The 18,559-nt window shown below is 41.1% G+C and overlaps 1 protein-coding gene across 6 annotated transcripts in view; it reads left to right on the top strand.

Annotated features, from left to right (window-relative positions):
- The window catches only part of LOC124171866 (protein ST7 homolog), a 176,950-nt gene that overhangs the window by 46,765 nt on the left and 111,626 nt on the right, over nt 1–18,559 (top strand). For all 6 annotated transcript variants that reach the window (XR_006867992.1, XM_046551225.1, XM_046551228.1 and 3 more), the window contains exons 4-7: nt 9,947–10,117; nt 10,559–10,792; nt 13,140–13,237; nt 15,880–16,070. Coding sequence is in view for 5 of the 6 variants with exons in the window: in XM_046551225.1 (XP_046407181.1) it covers nt 9,947–10,117; nt 10,559–10,792; nt 13,140–13,237; nt 15,880–16,070 (694 nt within the window). In the remaining variant the exon portion in view is untranslated. The remainder of the gene's footprint in view (nt 1–9,946; nt 10,118–10,558; nt 10,793–13,139; nt 13,238–15,879; nt 16,071–18,559) is intronic.

Raw genomic sequence — 18,559 nt, 5'->3', positions numbered from 1 at the left:
AAAAAAGTCAGTGCTAGGGTTTTGAGGAGTGGGTCGTAATGAAAGATAGTGGCGGAGAGCAGCGAGTCCCTCAGAATGAGGGATTGAAGTGTAAAGTGAGGTTACATCAATAGTAGCCATGATAATGGGCTGATTGGGGGGGAGGGAAATGGAATTGAGTTTAGAAAGGAAGTCATGAGAATCTTTGATGTATGATGGAAGGGACTGAACGAAGGGTTGGAGATAGAAATCAACGAAGGCCGATATGCGCTCCGTAGGAGAGTTTCGAGAGGAAACAATGGGGCGGCCTGGGATATTAGCTTTATGAATTTTTGGAAGGATGTAGAAAGATGGTGAAGTGGGGTGATCTGGTGAGAGAAGGGAAATGTCTGACTGGCTTAGGCCCTCGGAGGGAGCTTTTGTTTTTAGTAGGGCATTCAATTCTGTGTGAAAATCAGAGGTAGGATCTGATGAGAGAGGGGAGTAGGAGGAAGGGTCTCCTAGTAGTCGGTTGCACTCTGATATGTAGTCGCTGGTGTCAAGTACAACGACAGTGGAGCCTTTGTCGGCCGAGGTAATCACTATGTTGGGGTTTTTTTGGAGTTTTCTGATGGCGGCGGACTCCGAGGGGGAAAGGTTTGGCGGCGGGTGGAGAGAGCGTAGGAAAGATTCACTCGAAGCCCTAGAGAGGAGACAGTTGATAAAAATTTCAAGCGGGTGGTGGGGAGGAAGAGGTTTGGGCTGGTGAGAGGAAGGGGAGCGGAATTTGAGGAGGGCATTGTGAATACCTTCCGGCGCCTGTTGTCTTGTGTGGGAATTCCAGAAAACCTTCCACCGAAGGTTTCGGCAAAAATGCAAAATGTCCGTGAGAAGAGTGGTGGGGTTAATCCTAGGCGTTGGGGAGAAAGAGAGTCCGCGGTTGAGGACAGAAACCTCGGCGGGGCTGAGCTTAGCGGAAGAAAGGTTTACCACTTGCTGGTCGGTGGGTTCCACTGGGTCCTGGTCGTTAGGGTCAATTGGCATAGGATCGCGCCGAGGAGGCCGGGTTGAGCGCTCCGGGGCTGCTATGGGTCGCGGCGGAGGTGGGGGTGGAGGGGGGAGTTTAAAAAGTGTGGCCAGGTCTGGTTTGACGCCTATGAGAGGAGGGGGGGCTTGTGCGTGGGGTGAGAGACGCAGGGGGAGGGAAAGGCCATCTCGGAAATGTGAAATGCATGGGGAAGAGAGTTTGTGCAGTGAATTCTCGCGTTTCTTCTCGAGGAAGAGGTGCGCCGAAACTAGAATCGTGTTAACTTCCTTAAGAAGGTGAGGAGAACAGAGTGAAATTAATTTTATGAGAGAGAGCAGAGAGTTATAATATTGAGTGTGATATAATTTTCAATGTGAGTGTTTCTTTTTTGTGTCTCTGTGTGTAACGGCATTAACTTGAACTATTTATATATATATTTTATATATATATATATATATATATATAAATAATGTAAAGGAACTTCTTCTTGCCCTGGGGTGGGCACACAAAAAAACTTGCACCAAATACTATTCACATATTGCATCCCTTATTAAAGTTATTAGTCAATACATGCCGAACTCTCTGGCTTCGGTTAATCGAATTTTGCTTGCCTCACAACGCTCTCTTTCTATCCGACGCCAAAGGTCTCATAAGAAGCTTTCCTCGCTTATCCTATCCTTCTTCCGCCTAGGCATCTCTTTACCCGTACATCTGGTGAACCCTCCGCCCCCGCCTCCTCCTCTTCACAGCTTCAAACCTGACCTATCAGTGATTTACAACATTCCTCCCCCACAGCCACCCCACGCCAAGGTCCACAAGCGAGTCCATATGTGCGATTCACGCCCAGGGCCTACCGATGAGCCAGCCTCTGCTACCACGGAGGAACCCCAGGAAGAGAGTGTAGTCAACCTTTCTTCCACCCCCCTTTCTCCTGACCAGCTCTCTCTCCTCCACAAAGGGCTTTCTTTCTGCCCCACGCCGAAAGTAAACCCCATTCACATTCTGAAAGATACACTCCAGTTCTGCCGTAAACTTAAGTGGAAATTCTTCTGGGAGACCCATCCTAACCCCACCCAACATTCTTCTACCGTCCATAGTGCACTGACAAGATTTAAGCCTCCTTCTTCGCACGAACCCAAACCTCTTCCCTCCAATCATCCTATTGAAATTTTCAGTAATCTCCTCCTCTCTAAATTTTCGGACAGATCTTTCATTAAATCAATTAAACCTAGGGACAATCTTTCGCGAACAGAAAAGTTGGCATTAAATTCCCTCATCCGTAACCCGGACATTGTCATCACTCCGTCAGACAAAGGGTCTACGGTGGTCGTGATGAATGCGGCTGACTACAACAACGAGGCGCTTAGGCAATTGTCCGACGCTTCGGCGTACCAACCCATCCCTGCTGATCCCAATCCCCAATACCGAGAGAAGATTCTTTCTTTCCTCGAGGAAAACGGACCACATGAAGGACTAACAACCCAAGACATCGCATTACTATCACCTTCCAACCCCCGAAGCCCTCATTTTTACATACTACCTAAAATACACAAAGTTAATAATCCCGGCCGTCCGATAGTTTCTTCCATTCAATCTCTCACAGAACGAATTTCCGCTTTTGTTGACCATTACCTCCAACCCATAGTGCACTCTCTTCCCTCATACATTAAAGACACGTATCACTTCCTCCAACGCCTTCACTCGACCACCCTTCCTGGAGACAAAGACGTCATAATGGCGACCATCGACGTCACATCTCTTTACACCTCCATACCGCACACAGAAGGTCTCTCCGCTCTAGAACACTTCCTTGAGCAGCGCTCCACTCCACAGATTCCGAGCACAAAGTTTCTCGTCGACCTCTCCGAGATAATATTGAAACACAATTCATTCTCGTTCAATAACAATCACTACACACAGTCTAGGGGGTGCGCTATGGGGAGCCGGTTCAGTCCGTCCTATGCAAACCTTTTTCTTGGCCGCCTAGAACAGTCTTTTCTCTCCGAATACCCACTCACACCCACCCTTTGGGTCCGATACATAGATGATATCTTTCTTTTGTGGCCACATGGCATGGAATCCCTAATCACTTTCATTTCCTGCCTCAATTCATTTTCATCTGTAAATTTCTCTTCATATTCCTCCTCCACTCATGTCACATTCCTTGATCTGGACATCTTTCTCACAAAAAATAAATTTCACACATCTGTACACATTAAAAACACAAACAAACAGCAATATCTACACTACAATAGCTGTCATCCGACACATACAAAACGCTCCCTCCCTTTTCCTCTTTCCATCCGTGGTCACAGAATATGTAATAATCCAGACTCACTTAATAGATTCCTTTCAAATTTACACCATGCTCTCAGGAGAAGGGGTTACCCGGAACCCCTCCTCTGGAATAAGATCCGAAAAAAATCATATGTCCCGAAAAAACTAGGCGGGGACAATTCATCGCAGTTCCTTTCTCTCTGTACGACCTTTTTTCCGGGCGTGGACGTATTGCGTAGGACCCTAAAAGACCTTTTCCCCATCCTCTCAGACAACACGGCCACTTCCAGATTTTTCCCGCGATGCCCTTCACTCGTTTTTAAAAGACCACCAAATCTGGCCAGCATCTTAAAAACAACCAAACCACTGCCCAAACAAAGTACCTATATTAAACCCCAGCCCTCGCCCTGCAACCGTGCAAGATGCAAAACTTGTCACATCCTCATCACCGAACCCCTTCCCGATCAATTCCTTGCCTTCCCTCTCCCCTCTGTGTCGGAAAATTCTTGCACAACAAAAAACATTGGTTATATACTGTTGTGCCAGAAATGCCCCGCTTTTTATATCCGCTTATCCACCACTCCCCTTTGCATCCGAATGAACGGGCATCGCTCTTCATGCAATAGTGTTTCTTCTGTTTCTGCTTCCCTTCCAGTCGCCGTTCATGCTTCCTCCCACAAAGCTCTGTTTGACCATTGCTATAAAGTGGGAATATTAGCCTCCCTCCCCCCGTCTACCACCCCCCTAGAACTGAAGGACTTGGAACAGGCATGCATATGGGCTTTCCGTGCGTTTTCTGGTCCAGGAATCAACCGCGCCCATTAGAAAGAACAACCAATCCCCATCCACCGTTTTTCCTCCCTCCATCTTAGCCCTCTGCCCTGCACCCTTCCTTATGCCCTTTCCTCACTTTCCCTCCTCTTCTCACTTGAGAAAGATGGGCTGCGTCCCATCGAAAATTTGTAAAAACAACCTTTCCCCGTAAGTTCCTCACTTTTATTTTATTTTTCGTTTTTCTGTCAATTTCTAAGTTTTTTTGTGTGCCCACCCCAGGGCAAGAAGAAGTTCCTTTACATTATTTATATAACTTCGAAATGTTCCTCGGCGAGGTAAATATCATAAAAAACCCCAGGATGGGCAGTATCAGAACACACAATAAAGAATAGAAACTCACACTCACTAAATAACTAAATTTTCGGTGGCATTACCACCTTCCTCGGAGTTAGGTAAAAGACTGTAGGTAGAGGGTAAAGGATAGCTGAGGGAAGGGGAAATAGAGGGGAGGTAGGGTCCAAAGAGGGGGGGAAAAGAAGTGGGTTGAGGCAATTAAGGGATTAGCGGTGGATGTTTAAACCGGGAGGAAGAAATGCTTTGAATAGCCAAATGTAGCTTAATTCAATAGAATTAAGTTTGAGTGGGTGGTCTGTGGGGGGAAGGGAGGCTAAAACTGAAACATTGTAGCAATCATTGAATTGACGCTGATGAGTGGCCGCATGTTTCGCCACTGGGAAGGATGCAAAGTCAGAGGAAGAGCATGATGCTCTGTGGTTATTAATTCTAAGGTTAAGGGGAGTTGAGGATTTGCCTATATAAAAGGAGGGACAGTGCTTGCATTGAATAAGGTAAACTACATTTTTTGAGGTACAGGAGGCCGCAGGAGGTGGTGGTAGGTAGGAGACGAGATGACTGGGGATAGAAGGAGGGGTAAAAATTGGGCAGGTCTTACATCTAGGACGACCGCAGGGCGAAGGTGTACTATTGGGAGTAATGGGTGACTTCTGTAAGGGGTTAGTAGAACGGAATAAATTTAAAAGGTTTGCAGGTCGTCTGAATGTGACAGTAGGGGGTTTGGCGAAAAGATAGGCCGTCGACTTATTGTTTTTTAGAATAGGGAAGAGGTCTTTAAGGATAGATTGCAGGGATTGTATTCCAGGAAAGTAAGTGGTGCAGAGGGAAAGGTCTCGTGGTTTGCTTCTATTGCACAGTTCTGGGGGGCATTTGTGTTTGAGAATTTTTTTACGTAGGAGGGACTCTGGGTAGCCTCTCTGGAGGAGGGAACGGTGAAGGTTCTGAAGAAAATTATTTAAGGCATCAGGATTATTATAGATATGGTGGCCTCGAATGGAAAGGGAATAGGGAAGGGAGCGTTTAGTGTGGGAAGGATGACAACTGCTGAAATGAAGGTACTGCTGCTTATTCGTGGGTTTTACATGGACAGAGGTGAGAAATTTGTTGTTGACAAGAGAGATATTGACATCAAGGAAGGTAATCTGGGAATTAGAAATGGTTGAGGTGAAAGAAAGAGAGGATGAGGAATTGAGAGTAGCAATAAAATTTTCGAGGGAATCATTACCATGTGGCCATAGGAGGAATATGTCATCAATAAATCTGAGCCAAAGGAGGGGTTTCAATGGATATTGGGAAAGGAAAATTTGTTCAAAGTGGCCTAGGTAGAGGTTTGCGTAGGAGGGACTGAATCTACTACCCATTGAGCAGCCTTTGATCTGTAAATAATGCTTATTATTAAATGAGAACGAATTGTGCGTTAGGACGATATTAGTTAGGTCTAAGAGGAAGTCGGTGCTAGGGGTATGAGGAGTTGGGCGTTGGGAAAGGAAGTGGCGGAGGGAGGAAAGACCTTCAGAATGAGGAATTGATGTGTAGAGAGAAGTGACATCTATGGTGGCCATGGTAATTTGGGTGTCAGGAAGAATTTGGGTGGATTGGAGACGGTCTAGGAAGTTATATGTGTCTTTGATATGGGATGGTAGAGACAAAACTAGTGGCTGGAGGTAATAGTCAATGAAAGCGGATATTCTTTCCGTGGGTGAGTTGCAAGATGAGACAATAGGACGGCCAGGGTGGTTGGGTTTATGTATTTTTGGCAAAATGTAAAAATGTGGAGTACGTGGGTTTGGGGGGGAAAGGATGGAGATGTCAGACGAAGAGAGGCCTTCCGGTGGGGCATGTTCCTTGAGAAAAGACTTGATATTTTCCTGGAAGGTGGGGTTAGGGTCATGAGGCATGAGTGTGTATGAGGAGGTATCAGTCAGTTGTCTTTCAGCTTCCTTAATGTAATCAGAGGTGTTCAGGAGAACTACTGTGGATCCTTTGTCAGCTGAGGTTATGACTATATCAGGATTGTGGATGAGTTTTCGGAGGGCAATGTTCTCCGATTGAGAAAGGTTGGGTTTGGGCTGAAGAGATTTTAGGAAAGAATGGTTGCAGACTTTTGAAAGCAGCAGATCTATAAAAATTTCAATTGGGTGGCCGGTTGGGAGAGGTTTAGGTTCATGGGTCGAGGGTGGTCGAAACCTGGAAAGGGCACTATGGGGAGGAATTGGAGTATTAAGTTCTTTCTGTGTATCCCAATTCCACCCCTCTTTGGACCCTACCTCCCCTCTATTTCCCCTTCCCTCAGCTATCCTTTACCCTCTACCTACAGTCTTTTACCTAACTCCGAGGAAGGTGGTAATGCCACCGAAAATTTAGTTATTTAGTGAGTGTGAGTTTCTATTCTTTATTGTGTGTTCTGATACTGCCCATCCTAGGGTTTTTTATGATATATATATATCATATTGATTGTGATGATTGTGTATATATGATATTATATTATGATTGTGTATATATATATATATATGTATATATACACAATCATAATAACATATAATAGAAATTGAAACAAAGAGACAGAAACATGAGTGCAGGACGATGACACACTGTTTCTTCGAATCACCATTGAAACAAGTGATTCTTCCTCTGGGCCCTTCACGCTCGTCATCCCTTCCGGCTCCTTTCTTTGCGGAACCCTTTGTAGGCATTCCCCTTTCTTACCTTGCCCCCTACCCCGACCTAGAAAATTCTTCCTATCATCGGACCACTCTCGGCGGCCGGACTGTAGGTTTATCAACTTAGGAACAAGGCCTTGGAACGCATTCAGTTCGTATATTGGACTTACTATAATCGGGAAGATATCAACTCTTGATTACGTCGTGCCGCATTCTTCTGCTAAGAAACTGATACGAATTTTCCTGTCTATATATATTTTTGCGTAATTAAATCGTGTTTATTAAACACCGTTTTTTTTCGATGATTCCTAAAAGAAACATGAAAAGCGAACTTCGTAATAACGAGAATACACTGTAATTATGGTACTGAACTTTGGGGCCACTCACCATCCACCAATAGTTTATTTTAAATGCAAAAAAGGCAGCAAGGATAATCTAATTTTCTCACCCAAGGGATCACTGCAAGCCTGTATTCTGCAAGCTTGGCATTACCACCTTCCTCGGAGTTAGGTAAAAGACTGTAGGTAAAGGGTAAAGGATAGCTGAGGGAAGGGGAAATAGAGGGGAGGTAGGGTCCAAAGAGGGGGGAAAAGAGTGAGCTGAGGCAATTAAGGGATTATCGGTTGATGTTTAAGCCGGGAGGAAGAAATGCTTTGAATAGTAAGTTAATTCAATGGAATTAAGTTTGAGTGGGTGGTCTGTGGGGGGAAGGGAGGCTAAAACTGCTACATTGTAGCAATCATTGAATTGACGCTGATGAGTGGCCGCATGTTTCGCCACTGGGAAGGATGCAAAGTCAGAGGAAGAGCATGATGCTCTGTGGTTATTAATTCTAAGGTTAAGGGGAGTTGAGGATTTGCCTATATAAAAGGAGGGACAGTGCTTGCATTGAATAAGGTAAACTACATTTTTTGAGGTACAGGAGGCCGCAGGAGGTGGTGGTAGGTAGGAGACGAGATGACTGGGGATAGAAGGAGGGGTAAAAATTGGGCAGGTCTTACATCTAGGACGACCGCAGGGGGAAGGTGTATTATTGGGAGTAGTGGGTGACTTCTGTAAGGGGTTAGTTGAGCGGAATAAATTTGAAAGGTTTGCTGGTCGTCTGAATGTGACAGTAGTGGGTGTGGCAAAAAGATTGGCTGTCGACTTATTATTTTTTAGAATAGGGAAGAGTTCTTTGAGGATAGATTGCAGGGATCTGGCAAAACTTCAATGAAGGTAAGGGAAAAACATTGGTCGAAGGTACTGTTGTGTGAGGAAGTGTGAATGGGGATGGGTTCATGAAAGGGGGGAGTTTTGCAGGAGTGCCTATGGTTATTCATTCGGATGGATATGGGTGTGGTACATTCTCCTATGTAGTACGTGGGGCAGAAATTACAAAATAGCCTGTATACAACGTTGAAGGAAGTACAAGACGGTGTGGAGGAGGATCTATTGATGACAGGTGAGGTGTTGGGGCGTAGCAGAAGGCAGCACTTGCAACGGGGGCGGTTTTCATGGAGTCAGGGAGGAAAGTGGGGGCAGTGCGTGCCGGAGGAGGGGGCGGGTGGATTTTAAAATATTACCTAAGTTAGGTGCTCTTCTGTAGGCAATGGAGGGGCAGGATGGAAGAAGAGCAGCCGTGATTTTGTTTTTGCTGATGATAGGGTACAGATCTTTTAATATTTTTTTAATTTTTTGAGTGCCCGGGAAGAATGTGGTGGTGAGATTAAGTTTCCTGGTTTGTTCTTTTTTGGTGCGTGGGGTGTACTGTTCGGAGGGAGAGAGTATTTTCTTTTTAAGCAGAAAGCTTTTCCTTGCCTTGGCCTTGGTTTTTAGCGTGAGTCAGTCATCTTAAAACCAAGGTCAAAAACAAGTGGGGGGGCAGGGAAGTTTCTCCCTTAGTGACGTAATTTTAAAATGCTCCTGTTTACGTTTCTTACTCGTAAGCATCGTGCCGTCACGTCGGTACCTCAGATGTGAGCATGGAAAAGATAGGGGCATTTGGCCTCTAGAAACTGGGAGAATTGAAGCTGGGAGACCGAACAAGGTCAGTTGGTGAGACGGGGTAGGAATGAAACTAGTTTAGATTTTTCCCGTGTAACTTGATATTTTCCTTTGAGGCAAGTGATTTATGATCTGTGGGTTCTCTGAAAGGAAAAAAATGGCAGAGGCGTGGGCTGATGGAGAGGCGGGGGTAATTTTGTGAAATCTACGCCGTGATTATTATCTTACGGCGCTGAGATTCCCCTGATTGTTGTCCAATCTCTCGGGAAGATTCATGCTATGTGCCTGTCGTGTTTTGCCTTAAAATTTTCCACAGCTGCAATTCTATTGCAATACTCCTACGAGAGCTTTTAAAAAAAATGTTCATGAGTAGGGCAAGCATCGTAGTGCAACGGCATATGGAAAAAGAGGATCGGAACCCTTTCTACTCCCTCTTGCTATTATTCACAAAAGCATTGATTGAAAATTTCAGATTCAATTTGTTCGACGAATTTGGATCCGAAGTACATTAAGGTGGAGAGCATTATTCGTGGATATTTGGATCTGAGGTATCCTATCCGACTGTCCCTAGTAACCAACATAAGGTTAAGACTACAAGTGAATACCTACTTATCTCTGTGTGCCATAAATATCGTGTAAATTTTGCTGAAAAATGCCATGTGAATTATTAGTATTGAAAGTGGAAATTTTGATGTTGGTGGGATGGGGAGTGGGGTGAGAAGGAGTGGGAAGGCCATGGTCCTCCCATTGTCTTTCATTCCATTAAATGGTTTTGTCCAGTTTCTCACCACCCTTCCCCCCCTCTTTTGCCATGGTGCAAATAACATATGATGTCAGTCACCCCCTCCATTTACCCCTATCTGATCTTATACAGTCAGTTATTTAATCACCTTCAATTTTTATCTTTCAGAATGCAAAGTTTGGCGGAATCCATTAAATTTATTTCGGGGAGCAGAATATCAGAGGTTCTACTGGGCAACTAACAAGGAACCCCTGACATATTATGATATGAATCTTTCTGCTCAAGATCATCAAACATTTTTTACCTGTGAAGGAGATAATGGTAAAGCTGAATATGAAAGTAAGTACACTGTAATATATTTGCGAAAATCCAGTCCTCACCCTTTTCTCTGGTAATTGTTGAGAACAATATAAAGAAGTCAATTATACCTGCTCTACAACTTGAATCCTGCCTATTTTATCTATATGATCAACTGAACTAAGAAAAAAGTCCTTTTGGAGGAGGTGGCTCTAAAATAAAGTTTTCGTTGAGAATGCGTATAATATCCTATTCCTTAACTTCTTCTTAAGATCTCCTTCCTGTCAAGTTACGGAAAAATGCTTCAAAATGGGCCTCAAAAAACCTGACCCATGTTCTGTTTCTGACTATGCGAAATTATTAATCCCCATTGGTTGATGTGGTAGATGAAAATATTTTTGGATTCATACGCATTGATTAGTCTAAAAGGAGTGTACTTGGAAAATTCTCTGTGCTATGTAACAATTTCTATTTGTGAAACAGTTATGCAGACAGCATGGCGAGAAAGAAATCCCGTTGCTCGCATAAAAGCAGCTCATGAAGCAATAGAAAAGAATTCCGAGTGTGCCCCAGCATATATCCTGCTTGCTGAAGAGGAGTCAACTACAATATCAGAAGCGGAAAAAATTCTTCGTCAAGCATTAAGGGTGGCAGAATTAAATTATAGAAAGTCTCAGCAAACACAGCATCAAGGATCTGTGATGGAGGCTGCTCATCGTGAGTGTGGTTAATTCTTTCAAATGGGTCTACGTGCAAAAAATGTAAATGGATAAAAGTAATGGTATGAATACATTTGATATTTGCAAATTAGGGTTGATAACACTCATCATCTAGCACTTGGAAATCATCTAGCCCCGAAAATTGAGGAGATTTATTGGATGGAAGAGCCATTCATGGAAAAAGAGTGCAATGTGCTACCAGTTTTACAGACAATGAGTTGGGAATACGCATCCATTGTTGGTACGGCTGGTAGAAAGGGAAATGTAGTGAAATCAGCTCCATATTTAGATAATGTTATGCCCATGGGCCCAAAAATTTCCCTCCTACCCCTAAGCAACAACAAACTTATACAATTCTCAAAAAATGTTGCAGAAAATTTGAAAACAGGGTCTTCAAAATGGCCTTATATTTAAAAAAAGAAATCTTTTGACAAATATATTGTATAAAATATTGTATGGACATACGGTAACTCGTCTAAGTTCAAAGTAGAAAGATTCATTGCAACCTGTCCAAAAGGGCATAGCTGGATAAGAGGGTGAATGGCCCCCCCGCCGGGATTTTTCCCGTACTTAGGGTATGCGATTTGGGATCAAATAGGACAAACCTCCCCACATTTCCAGTCCACTAGAGGTCCACCAGGGTCAGCTAGTTCGAAAATACGATTTTCACTCTTTTTTTAAATACCTCAGTCGAGAAAGCATATTTTTTAATGCGGTTTGCGGCATTATTTAATGGAGTATTATTAGTGGCATTATTAATGGCATACCTTATTTAATGGAGCAGATTTCCAATTGTTTTCAAGAACTTTAAGTGGGACACGAAGATATGGCGTCGATTTGAAAATTTGTAACGCATGTTTTCATAAAATATTTCTGAGAGGGCCAAAAAGAAAAAACATTTTCTATAGGTGTTTTTTAATGCCTTTCGTCTGGCGTATTGAAAAAATAATTTTTAGGTGGCAGAACATCGTGAAAAAATGCGTTTAAAAATATGCGATTTTGGCCATTTGGCTCTATGCTCTGGCCCTCCATAACACCCCTTTTTATTTATTATTTTATTCTACCGATTAATGTGCTTACTACAGGGACAGAATTGTATGGATACTGTGGCCAAAAATGGCTTCATGGCCCTTGGAAATGCCTGAGTAAGCTAAAAAGAATTTCCCAGCCTCCAACCCCCCTCCGTCACTCCTTTCAAACGTTAGAATAGGTTTGATTTTACCATAATAAACGCACCATGAGGATTTATTGAACTTCCTCAATGTTCTCTTTATCAGATATAAATTCATTGAAATTACCTCACCTATGATAAACCATTGCGATTTCATCATAAGTTAATGATAGCTGTTTGCTGAAATGAAAATAAATTGGCTTCACGAGGGTTGTGTTTTCCCTTATGAATGATGTAAAGATTATACTGGGTACATGCCTCTTTAAACTGGAATAGAGCAGGTTCTCAATGAAAAAATGCCATGTTTACAAGTTTTAACCATAATTTATAAGCTAACATGAATAATGCACTGCCTTTCAATCAATGCCCTTGGATTCATTGAAGCTTAGCCGACTAGCTGCAGCAACAAAGAATTAAGTGTCAAGTCTTTTGCTTTGCTATGCACAATGAATTAATTTTTTTCATCCCTCCATTTTCCTTATTTGAGGATTGTACTGCTGTGCATGTTTCCCATTTTCTAGGACTAGAAAAATAATTGTATCATAATCTGTGACCTACATTGTAAAAGTGTTCATGACTTTATTGGACTACTTTGTGGGCTGATTTGCAGAATTAAGTTGCCTTGATTGTTATTACACACTAATTCATACATATATATTCATATTTGAGCATAGAAGCTAATATTATGGTGGGTTTCTCAGGAATGTCCAGTTTTAGTACTGGTTGAGCAGTGTTTTGAATAATTTATTGACAATTTATTTGTATTTTTCTCTTTGTCAGAGCTATTAACCTGGCTGTTATTATTAATGGTGAGACTTAAAGTAGGTTTCCATGGCAATAGCGATAGCTGTTAGTCTTCTTGGTCTGTGTGACAAGTCTTTATTTGCCTCAGGAAGGGAGTCCAAGTCCAACTCAGAAATGTCAGCAATAATTATGTAAATACCTTTCCCATAGCAAAACATTGGAAACTTAGATTAAATCTAAACAATGGTTAAAGTTACTTGGAGATTTCTAATCTAACCAAGCTCACAATGGAAAGGTTGCCATTCCAAGAAAATTACTTTGTGGTGTTAAAATTTGTTCCTGCTATTTGGGATTTTGATTATTGGATTGAGATTGCTGGAGCTAAATATTTCTAAAAAATTAACTTTCATTCAATGTTTTTATTTTTCAGGGAGAGATACAAATGTACTCATTTATATAAAGAGGAGATTAGCCATGTGCTCCAGAAAATTAGGGAAGTTAAAGGAGGCAGTGAAAATGTTCCGAGATGTGAGTGACCAATATTATTTTGGGTTTTTTTAAAGTCACTTTTAGCATTTGTATGTACCTAAAATTTAATTAGAATGAAAGCTAATATGAGCTCCGAAATGGTAAAGGTACTAAGATGTTAATACATGAGCTTCAGTTTATATTAGAGATGGGTCGAATAGCAGTTTTCTCGAACTCGAATTCGAATATTAAATCATTGCTCGAATATTCAAATATCTCGAATTTCGAATACTTCGAATACTAGAATTGTGCAAAGCATAATAAACGTATGTTTCTTCATCTATTTCTCTTGATGAATGCATAAATGAAAAGGTACACAGTGGAACCTCGACCTATCATTTTTCAGGGGAATGGACGAAAAAACGATTTATGCGGGAATGTTTGACTAGGTTGCCTATACAGCAGGAAACCCAAGATTTTGTCGAGTAATTGTGATTTCCTTTAAAGGGTTCAAACAGGACTTTAGCTGATTAATGGAATATTTTAATTTTATGGAAACAATTTGGGCTTATAGTTGATTCAACTAACATCTCTTTCAAATATCCTAAGGGGATACACCACCTCGCGAAAAAATGATTGCATGTCGTCTCGGCATTTACACTGCTATGATGGATTTCTGTCTGATGTATACATTCTTATCTACCGAATGCCATTTCAGCAGCACGCCCATCTGATACTCGGCTTCATCAAACTTCTTATTTTCAACAGGTACCCCCACCTTTACCCCCACTCCTACTGTCAAGTGCTAGCGGACAATCCGAGGCGTTTTGAAAAAATACACTTGCTTCTCCACCGGATTTTCTTCTTCTTCAATTATTTTCAGTCCATCTTTGGAAGTTCTCATGAGATAAGCAGATGAATTCGAATTGCTAGCAGGGAGAAACCAAATATCCTGAGAAAATATCCCTTCGTCTGTGACAATGGAGATTTATAGCATAACTCATAAATTGTAACTTGATATATGTTTTCGGAAAAAATACTGCATCAACTTCCGAGAAGATCAGCTGCGAGGATATCGAGTTTTGCCAGAATGCTAAGTCTCCGTCGTATTTTGACATTTATTTCCTTGCGTAAAATGCTTAAATAAAGTCAGAAATACGTCGTGTTTGGTCTTATTCCTTTTTAAATTACGTGCACATTACAAATATATCAATCCAATAACGGTGTCATATCAATTGCTGAAAGTTATTGCTAGACACCTTTTGGGGTAATAGGTGATTCATGCAGCAGTTGACCTCCAGAAATTGGGAACTTCGAAGCAAGTAGGCAGAAAAGGTCAGTGGGGGAGAAAGAGGGAAGGGTGAAACATGATTCTATTAGTCTCCTGTAACTTGATATTTTCTTTTGAAGCTTTTGATTTATGGTCATCTTAATAGGAACCCTGCGCGAGCTGGGGCCTTTAGTTTGATTTAGGAGGGGAGGAAAGCATCGTTGGAGGAGGGGCTGAGGGCTGATGGATGGAGGGGGTAGTGGATTTTGGGAATTGTGCTACGTAGTTACTATCCCGCGGCACTGAGGTTCTCATGGTGGGGGAAACCGGGGATTTTCGGATTTCTTCACCGAATCATTTTCAGTTCCCCACGTCGAACTCTTTTCACCGGTCTAATCCGTGAATTTGATGTAGTTTGTCAACTTGCCTATAACGGTGCTGCATGCACTAAACGACTAGAGTTCTCTACATTTTTCTGAGTCAACTACCAACGACGTGCGTGCGACAGTGTATGGTGCGAAATTCAAAGTATTCGAGGTATTCGAGAGCGTACCTTTAGCATAATTATTCGAAATCTCGAATATCGCATACTTTCTAGTATTCGAGTATTCGCAGATACTATTCACTCATCTCTAGTTTATATCTCTTATATATATGAGTTTAAAAGCTCATTGAATATTAATCAATTTCTAATCTTCTCTTGCATTATTCTATAATTTTTCTTATACATCTTGGACACTAAAAGATAATAATGGCACTCAGATGTCATCTGAGATTGTGACAATGTAATATATTCCATATGCTATATTCTATAATTCCATGTGCGTTTTTCTGTAAATTGAATAGTGGGAGTTATTTCCCATGGTAAGGGTCATTGTGTACTTAATTATGGTTAATTCCACTAGGTGAGGAAACAGAAAATGGTACAATCAAGACAGGACCTAGAAATTCATGCAACCATATAAGTGGAAAAACAATAGCTTGACCCATAATTTTTATAGCTATAATAGATCGGTAGCTCAAGTGATCACTTGTTCCAATGATCCTATCATCAATTGGAAAAATGAATTTGTGATTTTCATTGACAATTTCCACACAAAATTGTGATAACATTTAAGAAAAGTGCAATGAATGGAATAAAAAATTCTAAAACATGCTGTTGTTTAAAATTTCTATGTATCACTCTTAAATTGAGTTTTTCAGCGAGGAAAATTGCACATTGGATGAGTTCTGTATTGGTATTCATTGTTTTTTATGTTGTTTGCAGACAATTTATATTATGTTATCCCAGTGCTATATAGCCCAGTGACAATATTAAATAGATAAAAGTTGTAAAAGGTTTCTGAAGTTGTTGCAATAGAGTTAAACAAGGACAAAATGTACTTATGTTTGAAGATTTTTGACGTTATTGATTTTTTATTCTTTATTTCAGTTGACCAAAGAAGTTCCTCCAATAATGAATGTTTTAAACATTCATGAAAATTTAATTGAAGCTCTCTTAGAGATGCAGGCTTATGCAGATGTCCAAGCTGTTTTAGCTAAATATGATGATATAAGTCTACCAAAATCAGCCACAATATGTTATACAGCTGCTCTTCTCAAAGCCAGAGCTGTTGCAGATAAGTAAGTGAAGGTGAATAGAAGGAATGTCTCGTAGGATTTGTATCTAATTGCCCTCTCATGTTTGTACAATGTATTTTGTTTCATAATTAGTCCTGTGATTAATGAGTGATGAGCATATCCAACCATGGTGGAGCGTTAATCATTCAATGTTTGATCCCCTCTTGTTGCATTATCGATTGATCCATTCCCTTACCACTCTATACTCTCTTTTCCGTACTCTTTTCTATTCTCCCTTTGATTCTCCTCCCTACCTCAGAAAAACAATTAGATCTTTGAAATTAGTTCAAGAGATGTAGGGAGAGCATTGCATGAAAACCCATGTTAGTACTTCAAATGAAACCTAAAAAAATGAAAAATGATCTTGAATGGATTATCTTTCTTTACAATTAACCATTCGAGCTTCCCCATTTATTTTTCTTGATAGTTGGAGCTCTACTGTATTAGAAAAGTTAAAGCAGTGAGTTATATGAAAGGTCAATCTTTCGAAGGGGTTGTGTGGTATATTTTAGCTGAGCAAGGATGATAACTCAAGAAGATGATGCCAAGAAATATATCACTTCATATACTCAGTTTTTTTATCAATACTTTATGGTGCATTAATTATAATAGAACCCAATTGAGAGGTTTTTACAGAAGAATTTCAATTTTCAATAAGTAAATTCATTTATCCAGGCCTATGATGGGGACATGCGACACAGTAAATTGGGAAACACATAAACCAAGCTCTCAATTTTATTTCTGATAGTGTTAATAATTTACCTCATATACCTGTGTAACAGATGCACCCCTATTTTGAGAAATGGAGCTAAATATAAAAAAATTGCTGCATTTTTCTTCATGCAATCCTGCAGTGTTGCAGGCGTATGCCTAGACTTTCAATAATATGGTACAGTAAACTCTTGATTTTACGAAGTCAGGGGGACCGGGAAATTGGCACTTCGTAAAATCGAGTTTAGTAATTTCAAACCTTTTTCATAAGTCACGCAAAAATGTTAGCTTTTGTTTCTTCCGCCGTTTTTTGTCTATAGTGATCTTATTTAAATGTTTTCGGTGGTTATTTTGGTATTATTCATAGAAAAGGCTTTTTGTTATCGATTTATACTGTGAAAGATCGTTAAATAATTATACCACCATAAAATTCCCATTTCTCGTTCATACTTCAACATCAACGATCGCTTAAGAAATTCCCGACCAGTTTAGAAAACGTAATCAAATAATGAATTGCAAAGTTTATTATAAGAATTTATTGTTATAAATTTGTGGTTAGGAGCGAATAACAATTATTAAGTATGCGTAAGATAGATATTTGTTTCCAGCACCCACAGAATTTTAGCGGCAGCCGGCCTAACCGCCATTTATGTCGCCCTCTATCGCTCAGCGACGAGAAAAAAAAGAAAAACGAGTGCCTTAACCCATTTCCAAAATAACCTTCGTAAGTTAATATTTTGAGTAACTCTGTATTTTCAGTTGAATGTGCTATCTTTTCAATTAGTTATTTTCATTGAGATTCAGTTACGATCATAAATTACGGAGGATATCTTCTGGCGAATATTTGAAGTAAATTCTGTTTGAGTTCTCCGTCCGGATACTGTGCTCCATCATCTTTGCAGACGTTGCTATGAAAGACTTTATTCTTCATTAGGACCATATTCTTCGTACCAGGTGTGAAGTGCTATGTTCATATAGTATTTCTCTCTTCTTTTATGCCGACAGGAGCAAGGTTCCAACCGGAAAACGACTGGAGAAACATCTTCCATTATCGGAGAAATAAAGAGAGAAACGTTATTATTCGCATTGATTGTTTTCCTACAAGAGATGTTTCATCATTTCTCAACGTGTGTGAAGTATTGGTTCACTTGCGTGAATTCCCAAAAATGACACGCAAAAACCTGTACCTTCACCTCATTTAGTTTTCTTGTTCCTTTCTCTGCCGTATTGAAAGTTATGCAAAGGATCATTGACATAGAGAAAAGATTTTCTTAGCTTTAGCACTAAAAAATAGTCGCGCCATAATCGTAAATAAATATAGTGTGGAAAGAGCAAAGAAAATAATTTCAATTGAAACGTCAGCAGAGAAGAAGAGAGACAATTATAAGCGCGGCACCATTTCCCCTATAGTGGAAGATACTTCTTGAGACTCTCTCCGGTTAATAACTTACCCCCGTTGCAGGTAAAGATGAACCATGCCCTTCTCCACAAACGGGGAACGTTCCCAGTGGGTGGGGTGAATAAGAGTGGGATGGGGATTGCCTGAGGAAAGAAGTGGTCAGCATATGGTGGGGTGGAGGGGGCAGGAAAAAGAAGGGTGGGGAAAGGGCCTCCAGCTCTGCCTCAGTTTGCGTTTGGGGGGCGTATTTTTCTACGACGCACTTAAGCTCCGTAACCTTAGGGAGGGAGTGAATGGGAAATGCTGGGGAAGGAGGGGTTTGGGATGCGTAAGGTGGGTGTCGACAAGATCAGCAGAAGGCCGCGGGACGAAGTAAACAAAG

This window comes from Ischnura elegans, chromosome X (genome assembly GCF_921293095.1).
Source record: "Ischnura elegans chromosome X, ioIscEleg1.1, whole genome shotgun sequence".
NCBI classification, from domain to species: Eukaryota; Metazoa; Arthropoda; class Insecta; order Odonata; family Coenagrionidae; genus Ischnura; species Ischnura elegans.
The sequence above is the reverse complement of the archived record's forward strand: the minus strand, read 5'-3'. Positions and strand labels throughout refer to the sequence as shown.